At 34.1% G+C, this 18566-nt stretch overlaps 1 protein-coding gene across 1 annotated transcript in view; it reads right to left on the reverse strand.

The window, feature by feature from the left end:
* ALDH1A1 (aldehyde dehydrogenase 1 family member A1) overlaps window positions 1-17908 on the reverse strand; it is a 54680-nt gene extending 36772 nt beyond the window's left edge. Inside the window, exons 1-3 of the mRNA XM_065656561.1 lie at window positions 17806-17908; window positions 11533-11586; window positions 1128-1246 (exon numbers count right to left, since the gene is read on the reverse strand). Of these exons, the coding sequence (XP_065512633.1) occupies window positions 1128-1246; window positions 11533-11586; window positions 17806-17908 (276 nt within the window). The remainder of the gene's footprint in view (window positions 1-1127; window positions 1247-11532; window positions 11587-17805) is intronic.
* Between the last annotated feature and the right edge of the window lie 658 nt (window positions 17909-18566).

Below are 18566 nucleotides of genomic sequence, written 5' to 3' on the forward strand. Positions count from 1 at the left end.
CTATGACTTAGGTACTAAAGTATCTTCCCTGAATTAAACTTTATTTTTTTGTTTTTTGAGAGAGAGGGAGAGAGACAGGAAGAGCAATAGAGAGCTATTACATGGCAGAACTACATAGCTTTCATAGCCTGTTAAATATTTACAAAGTAAGGTCCTGAGAGATTTATTCAAGAAATATATGTGTTGAAATCTGGTTATATTTTTTCCATAAGAAAAATAGAATAAATTGGAATTCAAAAGGACTAATCTGGATAACTACTTAACACTTTATATTTGGAAAATAAAATAAGCAGTGGTTCTGGAAAATAAAATTTATTTAAATTTCAGTGGTACTGAGAACAAGACTGAACAGTAAACAAGGAGTCTCCAAAGAGAAGAGGTCCTTTCTGATTAATTTTTCTACCTGAATGTTTCAAGAACAGAGTTTCAGTATTTTCTGCCAGCAGTTTGTTCAGAATTCTTGCAGATATCACTGTACTATGATATAAAACAGGCAAAGCATCTCTTCAAGCTGGGAACACACGCTTGGACTCAGATCTTCTTTGTGTATTTCTAACTGCATATGGAAAGAATTTGCTATGACAAAAAGTTTATGGTAATATTGAGTAACTAGTGATGGTAGACTTTATCTGTTTTATTGATAGTTACTTGTCTAAGCTAAAAACCAGATCCGTTATCTCTAAGAAAAATATTTGAGTGGAACAAATTTTTTTAGTTTCATTTTCACACAGCCCTTTCCACAGGACCTGGTTTGGTATAATGATTTAAATCTGATTGTAATATGATGCAACATACTAACATTTTAACTTGTTGTTCTGAAAACTAATATAATAATAGAAACTTTTCTCCTTTCTGGGAATCTTATCACTGCAGAAAGTTTGTTTCAGGAGAAAAACATCACTCACCCCAAGTGAAATATGAAATGATTCTATCACACTTGTGCACTTCCTGAAATACTTAGGTTAAAAGGATCACTGAACACTAGTTGTGAATATGTATCATATCAGAAAAAGGTCATAATAAACATTTTAAGCATTGATTTAAAGTTCATGGAAGATTAAAATAAGTACATCCTTCTCTCTGGGCTGAATGTATATGAAAAATTAAGAAACGCAAATGCTACTAACCTTGGTGTACTTAATTTTCAGATCTTTGAGAGGTTCCGGCAGTGCTGGCAAAACTGGAGCAGGATTCCTGTCTGAACCTTGCTTCTCCATATTTTCAGTTGAAGAGTTTGAAGAAGTTTCTGAAACACAGGTGAAATGAGGTATGAGGGAAGCACAGTGATTTTTGTCCTGACTGAGCTCTTAGCTTTATTTGTGCTTTTTTATCTGTACAGGCTATGGTAGATTTGCATACAGGAATATGATTGGATGAAAGAATTCATTGCAAAGAGAAAGGGACGCTGCTTATTTTTAAGACCAAAAGCAATAGCATTTTCATTGAGCTGAGACTTCGATGAAGCAAACGTTACTGAAACAATCTGCTAAGCCAGACCCTTCAAACTTTTTACTGGTGAACAGAGTTTAAAGTGTCTTCATTTTACCTGCAAAATTGCTTTCTCTCAGAAGGCAGGCCATCAGATTTTAAGTGAAGTTCTTCACGTACTTGAAGGCAGCTCTGAAGGTAAAGACAGGCTTGTTAGCCCTGGAAAAAAACTAAGCCTTTCTCACTGGAGGGTTGGTGAGAATAATTCCCAGAGCTGGAAAGTGTTCATTAAAAACAAGCCACCTTAGGTTGTGCTTTAATATGTTTGGACTACATTATAATTCCTGTAATTAATACCAACTCTGTAAATCACAGAGATAGGTGATTATTATAGTGACAAAAAATCCTACAAGTCTTTCAAAAAATGTGAAGGTAGGACAAAATCGATCAATTCAGAAAGAAAATATTATATGGGTAGAACCATCTTGTTATTTTTTTTTTTTTTCCAGATAGCACCACAATTTTAAGGACAATTTTTTTCCTACAATGCCCTTTGGATATCTCAATTTGTGGCTTTCAAAAATAATTATTTAATAGACAAGACTTTTCTACCCAGGGTGGAACCCGTTGTTGCATATATGTCCAGTTCTGATTATTCTGTGAGAAACATGTCTTTGGTACCTGGCAAAAGATTTTATAAGGCATGAGAAATTCCTTTCTTCATTAAGTCCTGCCTTTTCTGATGCATGGTACCACAGAACAAACTAGGACTGAATTAACACTTGTTTTTATATTCTAAGCTTCTGAGAGATGCACAATGGAATTGTGCCATAGGAATAAAGAGAAATGATCTTATTGCTTTCATTGAGACTACAGAGATGCTTGAAAAACTCACAGAGCTCAGTTCGTTCACATATCAGGCATCATATAAAACATTTGGCAACAGAGACTTTGTTGCTTTTAACTGATGGAGGACATATCATGGGATAAATCTTATGATGCATTGGTTATACATAGCAGACTTTCTGAACTAAAGACCATGCTGTAATTATCATTGATGATTTTTGTGTTTGGACATATGGTTAGAGCAGTAGTTTCTGGCCTTTAGAAAAGTCCAAGTAATTTCTGGATGAGAGAGAACTCTTCTCCCAATAGTCATCTCTCAGTGAGATGTAAAGAGCTGTGTGGACTTAAACAAGTTTCAGTCATTCACCCTGTCATGTGAATGGAAGATGCCCATTCCCATTACTGTAACACCATGATATCCACGGTTACTGACTCAATTACTTCCTTTTGGATGCACCCTTCAGCTTTTTTGCCTCAGTGGGCTGGTTCAAGACATCCCAACATAGAATGATATATTTGAAAATTTTGTGAAGAGCCCTTTCAGATTTTAAGATTTTGGGTTACACTGTTTGCCTTAGAGAATTTCTTCTAGTCTCATGAACAACGGCAATGTCTAAATAGGTTTTTTCCACTTTTATTTTGAATATAGCTTCTCAGTGCTATCTTCACATAGCAAATTTTTGTGGTTTTCCTTTTCCAAAAAAAAATTAAAATCCATGTAATTCCTGGTTTAGACATGAAAGTCTAATCTAAAAATCTTCTTACCTCTCATTTCTCTATTAACCCACAGAGAGCTTGTCTCTAGTTAATTCACTTGCTAATTTCTTAGATGTATTTGACTTAAACAGAATTTAACTGGAGCTGTAAGACAGAGAACAGTGGAATTGTCAGGTTTCAAGCAAAACAAAAAAATCTTTCTCTCAAGCAGAGTGTTCGAAATATATTCTGATGTTCAGATACCACTGCATTCCTGATTTTTTTTTTAAAAAATAATTAAGCTAGAGGTGAATTATGAAAACTTCTTTAGAAAATTAAAGGATTTATCCTCTTTCCATGTCTACAAGTCCAGCTTGATATTTCCTTAGATGATTCAGAGATACTATCCTGGGCAAAAAGTTTTAACTTTTCCAAACATGCTGGTAATCATTGCTTTATTTTCCACACTGTTAATTCATTTACCACATGCTTCACCATCTTTTTTCATTTCTGTTACTGTGTTTCACTCTTCGATTGCATGAATCACCTTCACTGTGATGCTTCCTATGAGTCCTTTCTTTCATCTCTAAAAGTTGTGCAATTGTTAAAAAGGTCTTGTGTCTTAAAAAGATTACTTGTTATCTTGAGCAATTTGCTTGTCCTATCATTCGGCTTTATCTGCTGAGACTTGCTCCAAGCATTGCCATCACCAATAATTCATTTAACTTCTCTGTGTTCTCATATCTATGAATGCCTGACTCACCTCCCTTTTTCTAGGAAATTGTAACTCTTGCTTAGACTAGCTGTTCATGACCATCCCAATTATCTCCCATCCAATGTCTTTCCTATTCACTTTAAGCCTAGAATTCCTTTTAGCCTGGTGTAGAAATTATTTCCTTGTCCTCACATCCTATACTCCTGTTTCTTACTGTTTCCTGCAATTTTAATTGTGTGACTTCTTTCCCATCCTGCATCACTATAGTTACACATTTCACCTAAATAAAGACATGCATTTCAAGCATTATAACTTTAGTGGACTGTACTTTTCTTTCGAATAGTGGATTATGCAATACTCAGATATTACCGATGCTGTACATGGAAGTTTATGCAGTTTTGTTGTTAATATTTTCTTGGAAAATGTTAGACTCTATGTAGTTTTTCCATTTCTTTAGGTCGATGATGTAATTTTTACTTGTTATCTTTTTGCTGCTAAAGAATAAACCTTAGCCACTCCACATCCTAAAGAATAACATGATACATTGTGTGACTATGTGATGGTGCTTTCTACACTTTAATGCACAACATTTCTTTCAGTTTAAATATATGGAGTTCTCCTATTCAATACAAGATCAAAGAGGAAAAAATGAAAGGTAGTGGTTCTCCATGCAGGCTGTAATTAAGCTATGAGATGCCTTGGTGCATGACATGGCACTAAAACATGAACTTGAGGGCTGCATGAACTTTAGGTCATTCTATATCAGCAAGTTAAATGAAAATTTTATGCTGTAAGAAGCTGTAAATCATTTATCCATGTGTTTCTTCACAAAGATTAAACAAAAAGCAAATAATAACTAACCGAATACAGCATTCCAGAGTACAAGTTACATTTCTCCTCAGATGTGATCATACAGTGAGATATCGCCGATGTTGTTAGCAGTTACTTTTTGATGGTGTTCATTGTAGTCTAAGTGGGCAAACTATTTGGCCTGTATTCTTGAGATTCATTGCAGCCCCTTATTTATTACATGATATATGATCTATCAGCCAAGAACACACAGACGAAAGCAGAGCTTTTAGTTGGGCTAGCTGGCAATCCAGCTAATAAAATGTGTCACAAGAATCAGCCAGAGTTTACTTGTGACTGAATTCACTTCCCTAAACACAATAATAGCACTGGCAGAAATGTCTTGTCCTTTCCTAGCTGCCCTGAAATGGCAGTACAGGAGAGTCCTGTAGATCCTGTCACCTTGCCAAAGTCATATCAGTGCCTTCAAAATCCTTGTGCAGCTCAGATGGCACTTGATGCCTATATCAAAGGAAATTACATGACCAGGAGGTTTATGATTCTACTTAGTATTTTTATGCTGGTGTATGCCAAGCTAATACAGTCTGAAAGCCGTATATTTTTTATAGAAATTCCCCTCCAGCATTTAATAGAGAAATATTTACCTTACATCATAGAAGAAGATTATTCTGAGGACAGAATTATCTCTTAACCAGAAATTGCTTTGACTTTTCTAAAGGCCAGAAACTCTTGGGTATTTTCCCTAGAAGTAGGCACAAGCTTGTCTTTATTTTTCAAAGCAGTCAAGCAGTCTTTTTTTTGAATGACTGACAAAATATCTTCCCGTTTCCCACAGTATGGTTGTCTCTGATCTCCTGTGATAGGGGACAGGTGAGTTACTCTTTGTTGTAATCACAGCAGTAAGAGATTCTGGTCCATACGTTTCTACAGAAAGCAGACTTCATCCTTCAGAGTACACGTGTTTAGTCATTAAAGAAATCTAACTATTATTTTGTACCAGACATGCTCAAAGCTATGTAGATCACGTAAGACTGCATACATTTAGTTTGGAGCACCTCTAGTGTAGGACAGGGCCAGGATTTTACTGCAGGAAAACAGACAGTAGATATTCTATACTTTTCCTTTTTTTTGGTCATTTACAACTCTGGGAATGTTCCAAATTGCCTATCTTTGGCATCTGATGATCTATCAAAATTACACCTTGAACTGCATAACAATTATGCCTTCTGAAAGCTACAACTGCTATAATTCAAAACACTTTAGGTGAATAGTCTTCCATGATGACTTAGGGCACTGTTGTCAAAAGTTCCCTGGAATAGGAGATGAACAGAATAGGCTGCTGCAATCCACAGTTTGGTATCTGCATTTTATCACCTGTGCTGAGTTCAGATAGAGTCTTTAAGTATATGTTTACACTTTATAAAACCTTATAATGAACAATTACTTGAAAGATCTCTGCTGAGACAATATCACTGTTATTAAAAATCCTGATAGAAGATATGTCTCCTTAATGCCTCCACAAACTTATCTAAACACACATCCTAATACTACATGCTGTTTGCTGATTCATGCAAACACCTTCGCTCCAGTAACTTGCATTGGTTCACTGCAACAAGGGCAGAAGCAAGAGCAAGAAGTAGAAAAACTAGTGCTACTAATTTTGTAATTTTGGTATGAAAATATATTGAATAACTTCTTGATATCAGTGCTTGGGCTGACAGTACATGCTGTCATGAGGGCTATTCTCTGCTGAATCCATAATGACACTTGGTCCCAAGATACTTTCTTCAGGGAGGGACAAAAAACCTTTTCCTTCTCTCCTTCGCAGAAGGCTGTACAATCACAACTGAGTGGTTTTTTGGTTCACATAGAGCCCCACCTGCTAGTGGAGCAAGGTCTTTTCTTTTGATTTCATAAACTGAGCAGACATTCCCTGCTTAACTGTATGCTGAACACAGACCTTCACAACGAATTCCAGGATCATTTCAGCTTTTCACCATAAATCCTTTCACAATAGACAACAACGTATGACGACAGAGCAAGAGAGAATAGAGTAACTAGGAAGGAAACTTAAGGCTCAGAGTGGAAAATCCGTAACCGCTACTCATTTTTTTATGGGCAGCAGTGCAATAATGCATAATTCCTGACCATCTGGGTACCAAGGTTGGCCCATGGACCACAGGCTCTGCAAATCAAGTTTGCTGAAGAAAATTAGTCAAAAACCACCTTTTAAAAAAAAATGCTCAGATTTTTGATGGAGTGAGACAACAAGGTTTGTCATAATTAGCCCATGATTAGTACACTTCAACAAATTTATGTCACATCAATACAGCTGTCTATGTCTGAGCTAATTGTTCAGCAACTCTCCATAACCAGAGGTGAGAAATGGGATATTTTAAAACACAAATCCTATCAGTACAAAGGAAGTATCTGAAGTAGCTCAGTATCCCAGTAAACTGAACAGTATCCCATTATTGTTGGGGGCTATAAAAGAAGTCTACTCATCTACTTCTGATACAAATACCTTATTGGAGATATGTCATGCCTGGTGAGATGGTTTTCACTTTTTTTTGCCCCCTAACCACACAGAGAGGGCTTCCTGTCTATCATTTATGAAATACTTCATTGCTTCTGGAGTGCAAATAAAGCTTAACAATATCCTTCTGTGGACAGCAGGGCCTCAGAAGATAAACACATCCTCTCTGCCAAAGAGTCTTTGCTCTTTAAAAGATTCACTGGGAGCCCAGGAATATTTATTTAAAATCTAGCTGAGTTTATCTAGAGTAAAATGCTTTATTAGAAGCATGTACAAAAGTCTAAATACAATTTTGGAACAATAATCTCTCTTTCTGCTACCTGCACATCTACTTTTTGTGGTCTGTATTTTCTGTAGCATGTTTCATATTGTGTAAGTATTTTGGAGAGAGATGTCTTATCTTTGCATATAGGCCAATTTGCTTATAAAGTAATGACTAAAATAAAATTGTAAAAACAACGTCAAGGAAAAAATAAAAGGAAATATTTAAGGAACTGGATATATTGCAGGACACTGAGAGAGAGAATAGTGTTTCAGGAATTATTAACACCATTTTTAAAAACAGTTAGCTATCAAACCTATTTCAGCCATCAGAAGCAATTTTCTTTGTAGTACAAAATATGACTAAATACTAACTATTTCAGCATTACAGCATTTCCTAAAATTGTGAGAACATATAGTTTATTTCCTTAAATTAAAATTACTTGTAACTGTTTTTCTCCCCTTCTGAATTTATGAGTATAAAACTCAGAGAAAAGTAAAACATATGGCAGTTTCTGTGCAGAATGTAGTCAAACAAATAAAAATAAATAAAAAGAACTCATTGCAGTCTGATGTATCAAAAATGTAGCTACTTTTCTGGAGAAGAAGTAAATTTTCACAAAACTGGGACAAACTATACCAAAAGATGTAACTGTGACTTGTAAAGTTCTGTGTCCAAATTTGCCCTAAAATACAGAGCATAAGCAAATGTATTTTACTTTATCAATAGAATTTTTCCTACTCTACTAATCCTCTTATTATTCAATAATGACATGAAATATTTGCAGAATTAAGGTCATAGAAATGGTCCATTCGTAAATTAGCAACTGACAAAAGTATGCATTTTTCATTCAGGCTAAATGAGTTTTCATGTCAACAGGATATTATTTAATTAAAACATTAATCATGGTCTATTGCTTTTCTAACTATTCACTGAAAGTTAATGGATGTTTATATCTGCTTTGCAATACTGCTTTAGGAAAACTGGAAAGAATATCTGGCCATAGAAATGAGAACAGATAAAAGAACAGTATTATTGCAACATCATCTTATTTAATAAATGAGTATAGTTTTATCGAGTATAGATTCAGACATGGCAATCTTGGAAGCACAGAATGACTTTTAAACTTAAAATATCTTTTTGTGACACTATTATTCTTGTCTCTATTCTATGCTTAAAAAGCATGCCATTAAATGGAGTTAATTTTGAATGAGTCACAACAAATAATTTATTCCTGTTAAAATTTAAACAAAAATATTTTAATCAATACACAGGTCAATGACAGCAAGTAATAAGTAATGAAATAATTTGAAGTTTCTTTGAATAATTGATTATTAATAAGGAAGCAGATTTTATGCCACAGATCACAGATAAAAGCTCTTATCAGTAAACGTCATGAATGATTTCATGCAAATCCATTGAGTTCATGCAAGTGCAAAACTAGTCAGGGACAGATCAGAATCAAACCCAACACTAGTTATTAACTGTATTGTTAGAAACAATTGCTGCCAAGTTATTTTCACCATTTCGTCCATGACCCTTTATTTCAAAGCCAAGATTTAGATAGCCTCAACTGATTTTACGTAATTCTTATGTGTGCGTTATAAGCCTGTGTGTAGTGATTTTGTTCTTCAGTTACGAAACCTTTACATGTGAAAATATTCTTTCTGCTTTTAAATTTTTAAAGAGCATTTAAAAAAATGATTGCACAGTTAAAAAGAAAAAATATATCAAGAATCTATTTAATGTACTTATTTTTTTAGATTTAAAAAATAATGTTTATTTCTTAATATCTTTGTTTCACTTTTTTGTTATTCCTAATGTTAGTATTTGATATTAGTTATTAACATGATTATGACTACAATTTTTTTGAAAGACTTATTTTTTTATCTGTTGCTATAGGATATATTAGGCCCTGAGATCTCTGCAGTGAAAACATGAAAAACCTTCACACTCAACAGCATTTTCCATGCTTCTTGATCGTAAACTGGTAGGACATGATATGAAACTTGTTATTAATAGAATAAATCAAAAGGGTCTCTACTGATGTTACAATTAAACTGGTGTAAAACTAATATGAAATCAATAACAGTTTATTTGTGTCATGCTATTCCCTCCCTGGCCCCTGGCCTTATCGCAGAGTAGGCTAGAAATGGCCCATACAAGTAAGAAATCTTGGGGTCAAAACTCACCTTCATAACATTTGAAGTGGAATGAGAAATGTTAAAAAAGAATTATATTTGCAGTAGGAATATGAGTTATTAGAAATAAAAAATAACTTGGCACAGACATTCATCATACAACACTTCCAAATTAACTGTGACACTCAAATATTTCCCTTGTGTTGTAATGCCAGTGGAGGATTTAGATGGATTTTCTACTACTCTATTTCCCAGCCGTTCAGTTTAACCTAAACAAACAAGCAACTAGCAGTAAACGAGACCTCTTTTTATTTGCGGGTTTCAGTGAGGTTTCTGTGGATGTTGTCAAAGGTTGGTGTTTTTAATGAAAAGTGGCCTTTAACCAGATTGTAGATGTGTTTATACACATGTGCCAGGGGACTAGGACTCAGAATCCAAATCCCAATATAGAATAAAACTTTAGCAGCATATTATGAAGAGTCTCCATTTTCCTATGGATAGAATCTACTCTCCTTTTAAGGTAATTAGTAAGATTGACATTATCCCCTGTCCTGTAGTTTATATCTTAATTTCCAGTTTAGATGTTGTGAGCTGACCATGTTAGATTGTCACTTGTAATTCCTGTTTTTCTCTACTTTGTCATGGTTATAATTCGATTCTCATGTGTTTGTTGATAGAACTATTGTGCTAGTATTGTACATATGCTACTCATTAGCATCACTGGTAAGTGGAAATTAACAGCTAAACCACTTGACTATGGTTTTTAGAAAGATGATGTGATTAGTTTTCACTGAATGCTGTCAAAAGCATTGTCTTGTGAAGAACTAGTTTTAAGTCCTGTGTACCCTTTAATTAAATAATTTCTTTTAAAAAGGAATATATATTGTGACAAATTTGAAGTATATTAGTCATTTCTGTAAAATCCCCAGAACACAAGATTGATCAAGAAAAAGATATAACATCATAGCACAAGAAATCAAAGAAATAAAATACTCTCTGGGAACTACTTTTCTGTGTTGTTACAGAAACATGTCAGCCAACAGATTTACAAATGCAAACCTGGTAACAGTAAAGCTTAGAAGGAGTTAAGCTTACAGTGAAAAACACATCACTGCATGTGGTGTGCGACTTCATTCACTTTTCATCTAAAATTAGAAATATATTTTGTGGATATGTTACATGTATGTGTGTTTGTATATATATGTAGATTATTGCAGATACTGACAGAAATAGATTCAATTTTTGGAACTGATTCAACAAATATTTTTCACTTCCCTTCTAAGAAGAAAACTAATAAAAGGCAAAAAAATCCCTTTTCTAAGGAGTGAGAATATTTTACCTGAGGACAGTGCAGTTCAATAAAATACACTAGTACTTAACTAACATAACGTAATTCTGAGGAAAAAAAAAAGGCTGCAAATCTTTTCAAATTGATAGATGATTCCTGAGAAAACAGGAGCAAACAATTTTTTTTTTTTTTTTGTCAGAGAAATGTGGGATCCGTTCTGCTTTTCTTTCCATAAACATATTAAACAGTGAAAAGTACCTTTTCATTTCACACTGCTTTTCATCTTATTTGATTTCGTGTAACTTTAGGCTAATGCTCCAAAGCTTGCTCTGATCATCAGTGTATTCAGGCCACTGGCATTCTGTATAACTAAGAATTCAGATAAAACCCTTTTTTACACCATTTGTATGTAACAACATCTGGCTACTGCTGCCAAAGTGTCATAGGAAAAAAATCAGACCTTTAAAGCAAATCTCTGAGGAGTTTAGCACCTTTTAAAAGTTTTAAAATAAAATTAGGTCTATATTGGTTTGACTGCTCTATTTGCTAGATAACACAGTAATTTAAAAAAACTTCTTGGTTCTGTCACTTTGAGTAAGGAAGAATGTGAGAGCTGAAAACATCAAGATTTCTTATTCCCAAGAAAAATCACTACATGTTTATAAGATCTGAGTGCATTTTTCAACATCCTGCTGAGTCTTGTCAAATACATGTACTCCATCTCATTGCTTTGGTAGCGAGAATGTTAAGCTTTAAGCACAATAATTATGCTCAACAATTACCCCAACAATTCTATGCATTATACATTACCTGGATGATAACGCAAAGTTGTATTATGAAATTTGCCAGGATGATCAGCAGATTCTAGAGAAAGCAGACAGGCAAAAATGAGTCAAAGGCAGGAGACACTGGTCAAAGGTAGAGTTACTATTTATTCCTCACAATTTTTCCCTGAAAAAGTTGCGTACAGCTAAAGTTATAAATGGAACTTGAACAATTAAAACACTGCTACTCTTTCTTGTTTAGTTAACTTGCTACCCTCCACTGACACAGAAATTTTGCAGGCCATAGAAGACAGTATTTAGTCTTTCACAATTAACATAAATTCACAATTGTTTTGCTCAGAATGAGGTATATGTAAAACTACTGTTTTCCTATCATTGCCAAGAAGGATTGATCATTTCAGCTCAAAACAAAGTGAAATTCTGATATTATGACAAAGTTTCACCTTGAATTTTATATTAATTCAGCATAGACAAGTATGAAAACTTACCAAACCAGAAGCCGAAAAAGGATATATATTGCATGGAGAAGCAGTGGAGAAAGGAGAGATTATTAAACTACATATATAAGCTAAAACTTAGAACACTAATGAAGATAAAAAAAGGTTTGATAAGGACTGAGCTACTGTGGGCTAAGATATGCATTAGAATCAAAGAGAATTCTATAGATCAAACTATTTAAACAAGCTGAGAAAATGTAAGCAAAATTATTAGAAAAGACCTCAAAAAAAAAGTCTTGTTTTTTAGTCTGCACTCCTAGTATTTTCCTATTGTAGGTTAATGGTGGCCAAATCCTCTTTTCACCACCTCAGTGAGAGCACGAGCAGATAATTCACATTCTCTCTGTGTACCTAAGCATCTGTAAACCTGTGATGTGTCTTTTGAAGAGAAATATTCCCAAAGCCACTGTAAAATTTGTCAGTTGCTGGGAGCTAGGCCCCAAACTACAGCAAATACATTTTAAAAATCAGTTTTCTTCCATTTAATCCAACCAGTTAATCCCTGTGGTTGCAGCAATACAGGGGCTCTCTATTTTCTTCCTAGAACTGAAACTTCTTGCTTTCTCTTTCATGACCCCTCAATAAATCTGCCTTTCTTTTGCCTTGTTTTAAATTGCTCCACTACTCTACAAGTGTAAGTGGTAAAGCTGACATCTAGAATAACCTGCAGACTAGAATATGTTCCATTTTGTTCTACTCACACAAGGACCTATATGCACTGATGCAACTGCAGTACCAAGATAAGAGTCTATTCTCTGTGAATTCTTACACTTTGTGGTCCATTCTTCACAAGACTCACTTCCACTTTTTTTTATCTTCTGATACCAGCTTTTCCAGCCTTCAGCTTGTCAGCAAAATCCATGTAGCTGATTTCTTGTCAGAAATCAAATGAAAAAGTAATAATAAAAATGATGCTTGTAATAACTGTGTAATACCTGTGCAATACCTGTCTAATATCTTCCCAACATTGTAAGATCTTAGAAACCTATCTGTCCATTCGTTTGTACATTGTCCTGCATTGCCAAGGACATTAAATGAATAGTGGAAGAGATGTCATATTTCTGCAAAAAGTGGAGAAAAATCTGTTTCTACTCAGGCTCATTCCTAGAAAATCTACAGAATATCTGTTTTCTTAGAGGAAATTACATGAGATTCAAGTGCTGTAGTTTGCAATGAAGAACAACTATAAGATTTGAATAGGTTAATCTGTCTAGAAAAGCCATGCAAGTTTGTATTAAGTCACAGGGAACTATTAAAATGTCAGTTGGGATGTAAGTAAATTTATCAATACATCTAGTACTCACAGTTCAGAAATGTTCAGTGTTTGGAGAACTGAATTTTCAGTTCACCTAATAAGATTAAAAATACTTAATCATAGACAGTGGGTTTTGGATTGAAGGATAATCAATGTAAGAAGCTCAGAAAGACAAAGTGCATGAGTTGTTTTGACAATATTACTCTCATTATTTACTTTCCCATTTCTTCCCTTTGTGACAGCATATAAAACGAAATAATATCAACGCTTTATTAGATTGGACGATAGTGTATTGTCTGGTTTTGGTGTGGATACAGTTGTACAAATAATGTATTTAAATGTAAGTCAACAAAAAATATATTTTTTATTATTATTATTTTTAATAAGGATAAAGGAATAGTTACCTGGCCATGCTATCTCTGTGGAAACTGCAAAAGTGATCTTAAAAGCAATGAAGTTTTTATAAGGTATTTCAAAACCATTCTCTTTGTGTGTTATCCAATCCCTAATTTTGTCATGGATTGAAGTGTAGAGTTAGTTAAATAATATACACTGACAACATATTATTAAGGCTATGTATTTTTGTACAGCATTTCATTGTTCAGTTTATACCAAGACCACAAAGATTATTTCTTAAAATATGTCATAGCAATTTGCTTTGGAAAAAGTGTTAAAATTCCAAACACATGGGAAAGTCATTACTTCACAAATACCTCAAAATAAAAGTTGTCTGAGTCCTTTCTCATTTTTCCCCAGAACTGACCACAAAATAAGAAAAGCTGCTTGCTTTGACCTAAAAACATAGCACTTCTTAGGTCTCTCAACTTTATTTACTAGTTTTAGAATAATTATTAATGCTAATAGAAGTTAGAAAACAAGACAAATTAAATTCATTTACTCAAATTCAGGTTTAAATAACATAGTAACAGTCAAAAAAATATACTAACCTGAATATTATGTAAAAACATTCTGTCAAATAAGTTTATCCCTGTAGCTGGGCAGCCAATACAGAAAATTCAGCATGAACATCCAAGGTAGAAAGTGCTTTGTCTGACAGTGAGCCTTTACAGCTTTTACAGGCCTTTACAGAAGCAGCGACTTTATGTAATGCTATGTAGTGCATTAAAAAGGGAGTGTTTGTGAAAAGGGATGGTCAAATTTTAAAAAAGGAAAGGATATTTTGGGTGGGTGACTACATTACAGTAAGAATCTATCTGATTTTTGTCCTAATGATTTCAGATATCTCTCTCTATGATTAAAATATAAAAGCACTAAAATAGCTCTTGGTAAAAGATGAAAATATTTTATTTATATATTTTTTCCTGCTGTACTAAGGTGAAAAAACAGAAGATACTGTCACCTGAGACATAGAAACCATCTAAAATCTTAATGAGAATTTTTACCTAGATACTTCTATTTTTTTTCAGTCAGAAGAAATAAATAAAAACAACAACAGCAGCAACAAGAACAACAACAACAAGACAGCGCCCCACCCTGACAGCAAGCAAAAATCATTTAAATGTTAGAATAATCGCATCATATTGCATCAGGTTTAAAACTAGAGATATTTCAGCCACATTATTTCTTGCAATAAAGTTTTGCTTTATGGAAAAAAAAACCACAACAAAAAACCCCACAAAAAACCAAACCAAACCAAAACAAAAACCAAACCAAACAAATAAACAAAAAGACAAAAAAACATCTTTCAGAAGCCAGAACCATGCCATGTTTCAGTGAGAGTAAATTATTTACAGTGGCAAGGTCTACTCATGATTTTGTTGTCAAGTGCAGCTTCCTCACCTAAAAGTGTGGGTGGTTCCTGTGTCTGCTGGGACTTTGCAGTCCTTTCTCAATGTTTTCCACGTCATTTGTGAAGTTAGAGGAGGACATGCATATTTCCAACCCTGCTATTCTCACCTAGATACTGAAAATAATCTGTTCAAATCTAAATCTCAGGAACCCTTTTCCTTACTTAAAAATGTGGAGGTTTTTTATGAAAAAATATTAAATTTATAACATTTATATGAAGGCTTATTGTCCAATATATCATACTTTTTTAGCATCAGTCCAGCAACACAGATGCACCTAAAGGTACAGATCTAACTAATCTCTGAATTCCTTGCCAAAGGCAATAGTAAGCAGGATGGAATATATTTTAGAAGCATACTCCAACATTGTAACATTCTTAGGTATACAGCAAGCTCTTCTGACTACCTAAATGCTTTTCTGGTGTCCCTATTAACACATTAAAGCTTATTAAACATCCACATTTTCTCCTGAATCTCTGGTCTCTGAGGAAATTAACAATTCCAAAAATACTATTGTTCAAACTGCCAAAGTATCATTGTTTCATCCTATATGTATATTTATCTTTCTGAATCTACCTCTATATGTCTCCAGAAAAAGCAAAATCAACTGTGATACAAAGATAAACACTGATAATACATGATAAACTGTTATCACACTGAAATGACTTAGAGTAGTTTTTCGTACCAAATTTCCTAATCCACATGAAACAGTGTTTCTTAAAGGATTATTTACAAAACTATTTTCCTTATGTTTTTGTAATATTTTGGGTTATATCACCACATGTATGAATAGCTATATGCCACTAACTGCTACAGGACACAGCCACCGCTGCATTACCTGTGCATTTTGAAAGTTACTTTGCTCTTGCTTCTGTAGCTGTTTATTATCTGATCCTGCATTCTGCAGCTTGACAAAGGATTGTACCCAGCATGGCTGAAACCAGGCTTACTGTGGAAACTCTGTCCAGGCTAAATTTCATAGGTAGCAGCCAATTGAAAATACTCATGACTGTGGATTCCACTTTGCATGACACAACAAACTATCAGAGCCATTTCACTTAGCTCATTTCAAATAATTGCCCTAGTTTATTATGCACTGAAGTGGTTCTTCTCAGACCACAGCACTATGTTACTCCTACTCTTGCCACGACAGTATTTATGTTGAAGGAAGACAGGGGTTTTGTGCGCATTGCACTTAAAAGTGTGTTGTTATAGGCAAGAAGCATTTTCAGGGACTTGCACATCAGTTTTATGTAGGAAAAGCATTGAGTAGTGACAGAAACTGTGGTTCTAATCTGCTGCATATGGGTGAATAAATATGTTTAGTGTTGTAAAGTCACCACTATGCTTGCTACATATGTGATAGAATGGTATTTATTTTCTGACTTTCTAAAGGTATACACTATCTAGATATCTATCAAATAGATGTCAGATTAATTTAGTTTTACTGTTTTCCCCTACTATTTTAGTTTCTGACTAAACAATGGTTTTATGTGTGAGTTCATATGTGGTTTATAGTTTCCTGAAGATGCTTCAGCATCCATGTAGAACTGAAGTTGATATAATCTCAGATGTAAAACCTGCATAAAACTATTAATGTCATCTAGTATGTAGATTTATAACACCCTGGATTTTTATTAAATCATACGTTTATGCCTTTTCCTTATGCAACCCTTGCATTGTGGTCTATAATGCTTATAGAAAGAAAAAGATTGTGTAAATTAAGCAGTCTTAATCATCCATACTAAAACAGAGGTATTATTGTAAGTTTTTTTTTAATTACATGGAAGAAGAATAGTATTTTTCATTTGTAGTATAAAATAGACCAACACACTTCACTGCATTATTGCATTACTGTATAAAGCAAACATCAGCGAATCATTATAATAGCCAAATCTGTCTCTGCTCACTGGATCTAATATATTTTGCATGTACTTGTATGGATATTTGGGGATATAAATAATCAGTATATTAACCACAAACTGCTAAAACCCCCCTAAACTTAGTGCAACATTTCTGTACTTGGTCTTACGTTGATTCTGTCCAGCTAGAAACTCCCTCACACACCCCTAAATGAAACTGCCAAGGATATCTTTTTGAGAGAGTATTATCTTCTCCAGTGCTTTAACATTCTCATATGTTCTGATAATCAAGTTTATACTTTGTCTTTCACTACACATTCCTTTTGTGCCCTGTTAGTCTGACGTTTTCTCTGTCATAAGGAGATGCTTTTGGCAGAAAGGAAATTAATTTTTAACATGTATAATGACATTTTTATTCCAGTACTTTCAACATCTCTCTTTCTTCCCTTTTTTCAAATAGGTTTTTTATTCTGTTTCCTGGATATCAGATTTCAGAAAGACCAGTGGATTTCTTTTAATTTCAAAGCATATTTGCATTAGCATTGCTAATCAATGGATGAATTATTAACACTAATTACTGCAACATATCTTCATATGCATGCAGGCACATACATACAAAATTAGCAATTTAATGTAACCGTTGCTATAAATTTGGCTGTTGATAGTCCATTATTCTTAGTCAGGTCTCTTTGAAGGCTTAGACTTTATATATTCATGTATTTACACATACATATATAAACATAGAAACACAGACATACAGATGTTTTATACAAGCATGTATTTTTGATTAGTTGAACAGTTATACCTGTCTTTCCTAAGTATTATTTTCATCCAGACAGTACTATATGTAGTCAATCAAAAAACGCAAGGCCTTACCTTTATAATCAGGGCTTGATTTCTTTGATCTGCTATATTTCACTTCCACACGACTCTCTGCCCTAAGGTCTGTGATCAGCACTGCAGTCAGAGCGTCAGGCATGACCTCTATATATACACATTTGAGTGATAGTAACAAGTGAATACTCAGATTCTTACTTCAGTTCCACATTTATCAAGTGATATTACTCACAGAAAGAGATCCTTCAAGCAAACAATCTGCATTGAATTGGGAGTGATCTTGATGATATGCTTGGGAAAAAAAAGGAGCTTATTGTACAACACAGCAGATGAAAATACCCGCAGCCATTGCACGTACCACTCATTCTGTTAACCATGTAATATACATTGTCATTTTGACATGTAGATTATTTCTCTTCCTCTATCACCTCCATGTCAATCCAATTCACTCATTCTTGCCAATAATGAAATGGAAAAAAAAAAAAAAAGAAAAAGAAAAGGAAACACGAAAAGATTGTTATCCTAGATCTGCATTTGTGGAACTTTTTAAAGCCAGTTAGATTAACCATTGGGAAGATGTTAGTCTAGATAAGAGAATCCCCACTGGTTTTCTGTCTCCCTTAGACAATGAAATCACATAGTTGTGTCTGTGCCTTTCTGTTTTGGATTGTTCTATTTTAACACATAACAGATTGAGGGCTGCCTACTATTCCTAATTAACTCAAGTTAAACTAATGAGAGAGAGAGGGTGGAGGGAGTGCCAAAGAGAGAAAAGAGATCATGAGTTGGAAGAGATTGAA

The sequence above is a fragment of the Caloenas nicobarica genome, chromosome Z (genome assembly GCF_036013445.1).
Source record: "Caloenas nicobarica isolate bCalNic1 chromosome Z, bCalNic1.hap1, whole genome shotgun sequence".
In the NCBI taxonomy this organism is placed as follows: Eukaryota; Metazoa; Chordata; class Aves; order Columbiformes; family Columbidae; genus Caloenas; species Caloenas nicobarica.